The following is a 4,392-nucleotide window of genomic DNA, read 5'->3' as shown; positions in this document are numbered from 1 at the left end:
CCTTCCTTCCTTCCTTCCACGAGAGAGCCTCCCCCCACCCTTTGCCTGCTCTGACCTCAAGAGCCTCACTCTGCAAGGTCACACAAAACACAGGTGCGTCCAATGCCAGGGACCGCCGAGCTGCCTTCCCCGTCAAGAAGGGACCTCGTTCAACCTACCTACGTACATCACCCCTTCTTTGGTCTTCTCGGCTGCTTCGGTGACCCCCTGCTTGGTCTTCTCGGCTGCGGCCACCACGCCCTCCTTCGCAATGGAGAAGCCCTTTTTAAAGACATCCATGGCGCCCGAATGGCTGGTGGGTCTCCTTGGCAATAGCGTTGCAGAGGATGGGGATTTTTTTTGCCTGCTCTGTGCAGCCTCCCCTCCTGGAGACACTCCTGGTCTTCCTTCTCTGTCAGATGCCAGCAGCAGGGCTGGGCGACTCGCTCCGTCCTTCCCGGCTCTTATTGAGGCAACACATCAGAGGGCAGCCAATGCCTGCAAGGGACGGATGCTGAAATATTAATGGCCTGGATTTGCCTGTGAGGTTTTAGAGAGAGAAGCAGCAGAGAAAGGGGGGAGGAGGAGGAGGAGGAGGGTACCAAGGTAAGTGAGAGACTCGGTTTGGAAAAGCTCCAGAAGATGTTTAGATGTCCTTCGAAGAGCTGCTGCAATGCTTGCTCAAGGTCGCATATTCTACAAAACCTTTGCAGCATTAGAGGAAGCGTTTAGCTGCCCAAAGCTTTTCATTTCTCCACAAATATCTCCCAGGAAGGCAAATAGGAGATCAAAGGGGGATGAGGGAAGAGAGAGAGAGAGAGAGAGAGAGAGAGAGAGAGAGAGAGAGAGAGAGAGAGAGAGAGAGAGAGAGAGAGAGAGAGAGAGAGAGAGAGAGAGAGAGAGAGAGAGAGAGAGAGAGAGAGAGAGAGAGAGAGAAGGCTGGAAACCACTCAACACCACCTTTCAATCAGGGTTTAATCTAGCCAGCCTTTTGCTGCAAGGTAGCTCTTTGCAAACTTCAAACAAATAAGAGTGATCCGAAATAACTTTGGGTACGTGCTTGTGTGTGTATGTGCACGTACGCACGTATGCACGTATGTATGCATAGAGAATAAATTACTATGTAAAGGAAAGGAATAGGAAATTGAGGGTGTTTTTTTTTGTTTTGCTTAAAGGAAAAAAAATCTATATTACAAATATGCCTTTCTTTTCCTTTGCACGGTTACTTATCATTTTGTGTGAAAAATATCAGCTCTCCCAAGAAAATCTGGGGAGGGTGGCTTAACTCAAACAAACCTCTTACCTTATTAGTGAAGCAGACCCATATCTAGGACAAGTAGCCATCCAGCATGACTGCAGGCCATTTGGAAACATCGTGCTGGTCTAGAATTTTGCACAAAAGATTATTGAGGCCGAGAGAGGCAGGCAGGCAGGCAGGCAGGCAGGCAGGCAGGCAGACAGACAGACACACACACACACACACACACACACACACACACACAGAGAGAGAGAGAGAGAGAGAGAGAGAGAGAGAGAGAGAGAGAGAGAGAGAGAGAGAGAGAGAGAGAGAGAGAGAGAGAGGTTTTCTATAAATTCATTTGATAAAGGATGGCTTACTGTTTAGTTCCATTTTAGATGGAAGATCAAATAATTCAGTAAAAATGACAAGGAGAGACAGGTGTTCTACAAAAAACAAACAAAAAAACTCAGGTGTGATCAGAGAAAGAATACAATCCTTATGCAAGCAAGTGCCTTCCAGTAAATTTTATGTGATTAATTGATTGATTTTGTGCCATCAAGTCAGGGTTGACTCTTACTGATCAGATAGATTTTTCTCCAGGAAAATATTGTTGTTAGTTGCGAAGTCGTGTCCGACCCATCGCGACCCCACGGACAACGTTCCTCCAGGCCTTCCTGTCCTCTACCATCTTCTGGAGTCCATTGAAGCTCATGCCTACTGCTTCAGTGACTCCATCCAGACACCTCATTCTCTGTTGTCCCCTTCTTCTTCTCTTGCCCTCCATCTTTCCCAGCATTAGGCCCTTCTCCAGTGAGTCCTTCCTTCTCATTAGGTGGCCAAAGTACTTGAGTTTCAACTTCAGGATCTGGCCTTCTAAAGAGCAGTCAGGGTTGATCTCCTCTAGGACTGACCGGATTGATCGCCTTGCAGTCCAGGGGACTCGCAGGAGTCTTCTCCAGCACCATAGTTCAAAGGCCTCCATTCTTTGGCACTCAGCCTTTCTTATGGTCCAACTTTCACAGCCATACATTGCAACTGGGAAAACCATGGCCTTGACTATACACACTTTTGTTGGCAGGGTGATGTCTCTGCTTTTTAGCATGTTGGCAAGATAGGCAAGGCAAATACTATGCTAAAACCTGCGTGCTATTGTATGAAGAGGCTTTTGCATGATTGAGATGCCCCCTGGAACTGGACGTGCCCCGTTATAGCAAAGAGAAACAATGGAGAAAAACAATTGTACCAGAGACAAACTGTTTCGACGCTAGATAAATACAGCCAAACCATTTTTTAAAAAAATGCAGATTGGGAAAAAGAACTGCCTCCCCACCCCCCCACCCCCAAAAAGCTTACAAGGGGTAAAAAAAATCAGATCAACTATTTCCCTCCTTTAAATGATAGCATCTCCTGAAGTCCCTGGAGAAAGAGGAGGGACTTAGAGGCGCCCACTTGAGTTCCCACGGAGTGTTCGTCTTCATATTTGCCCTTGAAAAGGCAGATTGTTGGCAGCGTTGCAGAGAAAGAGGAAGGGAAGGAACACAAGAAAAAGGCAACCCTCTCATCATAACTGAGACCTGGTCAATAGCAATAAATCAATTGCTGCAATGCAGCATAAATCAATATTTTATTTAGTCATTGCAGGGATGATCAGTGTGGATTCCCTGCCTATACTATACCTGGGCATTTGGTTTTTCTTGCCTAAATGTAGAACCTCCATGCTTTTTTCACCACTGAATTTCATTTTGTTACATAGCGCCCAGTGTTCACGTCCAGGGCTTTTCAGCCTTTTCACCCATTGTACCACTTTTAGGATATGGCAACATCCGAGTACCACCAGTCGCCTAGCAAGGTGTCAAAAATGTGATGACCAAAAAAAAAAAGAAAGAAAAAAGTGATAAAGTACAGGTAGTCCTTGACTTACAACAGTTCGCTTAGTGACTGTTCGAAGTTACAATGGCACTGAAAAAAGTGCCCCCAAAGCCACAGCCGAGCAAGACACCTGCCTGCCCACCTGGCGGCGCTCTTCCTCCTGTCCGAGGTTTTCATTGTTGTGAGCATTTCTGTTGAGGATTGGCAGCGGGGGTGGGGGGGGGGGGGGGTGTTTGGTTTTTATTCCCCCTGTCTGCTGGGTGGTTGCAGCAGGTTTTGGTCACTTCACATGACCCTGGGACACTGTGACCGTCATAAATATGAATCAGTTGCCAAGCATCTGAATGTAAATCACAAGACCCTGGAGAGGCTGCAACATTCCAGCTGATCGGTGCTTCTTCTGGGCTCAGCAGAAGCACCAGGATCAGCGCCGAGCTCCAGCTGGAGCCTGGCGCTGATCCTGGTACTTCCGCTGAGCCCTGACAGCCCTGCAGGTCCAGCTGTCTCTCGCTCAGGCTTGTGTGGTGCTGCCACCGGTTCAGCTCATTCCCCTCCCCCGCTTTTTGTAGGATGGTTGCGTACCACCTGCCAGGTGCCAATGTACCACAGGTGGTACCCGTACCACTGGTTGAAAAGCCCTGTTCAAGTCTGTCCAGATCCTCCTGTATCCTAAGCCTGTCTTCTGGAGGGTTGGCTATTCCTGCCAGCTTGCTGTCGTCTGCAAATTTGATGAGTTCCCCATCTATCCCCTCGTCCAAATCATTGATGAAGATGTTGAAGAGCACTGGGTCCAGAACAGAGCTCTGGGGCACCCCACTACACACTTCCCTCCATGTAGATGCGGTTCCATTGAGGACCATTGAGTACGGCCGGTCCAAAGCTAAACTTGATTTCTGAGGACCACATGAAAGTGTTCTCCATTGCTGCCTTCCAGTCTAGCCTTGAGTCCCCACATTAACAAGTATGAAGTGGCTCTATCTCATTAAAAAAAAATATCTGGGTAAGATTCAGATTATTAGGGAACCCTGTTCTAACATCATCCTGCTTCCAGAATGGAGGACCTCAAGCAGGAAGTGAAGACCTCTTTGAAGTTCAGATCTCAGAAGCTTCTGGAGATGGTTGATCTATTTTGGGGTAAGTCTATGCGTGCATATAAGAAGAGGATGTTTACTTCCTAAAGCAACTTACGCTGGATTTTCTATAAAACCTAATTATAGAAATTATATTTTGCTTTCCTTCCATGACTAGAGGAAAAAAGCTAAGAGTTTGTTGAGTTAAGAAAACATATTTGAGGATGTGTAAGG

General features: G+C 47.2%; 1 protein-coding gene across 1 annotated transcript in view; it reads right to left on the bottom strand.

The window, feature by feature from the left end:
* LOC107299645 (gamma-synuclein-like) overlaps window positions 1-279 on the bottom strand; it is a 16,238-nt gene extending 15,959 nt beyond the window's left edge. Inside the window, exon 1 of the mRNA XM_015829002.1 lies at window positions 159-279. Within this exon, the coding sequence (XP_015684488.1) occupies window positions 159-279 (121 nt within the window). The remainder of the gene's footprint in view (window positions 1-158) is intronic.
* Between the last annotated feature and the right edge of the window lie 4,113 nt (window positions 280-4,392).

Source organism: Protobothrops mucrosquamatus, unplaced genomic scaffold, assembly GCF_001527695.2.
Source record: "Protobothrops mucrosquamatus isolate PMUCROS unplaced genomic scaffold, P.Mucros_1.0 scaffold5219, whole genome shotgun sequence".
Lineage (NCBI taxonomy): Eukaryota > Metazoa > Chordata > Lepidosauria > Squamata > Viperidae > Protobothrops > Protobothrops mucrosquamatus.
This window is presented reverse-complemented; position numbering and strand designations above follow the sequence as displayed.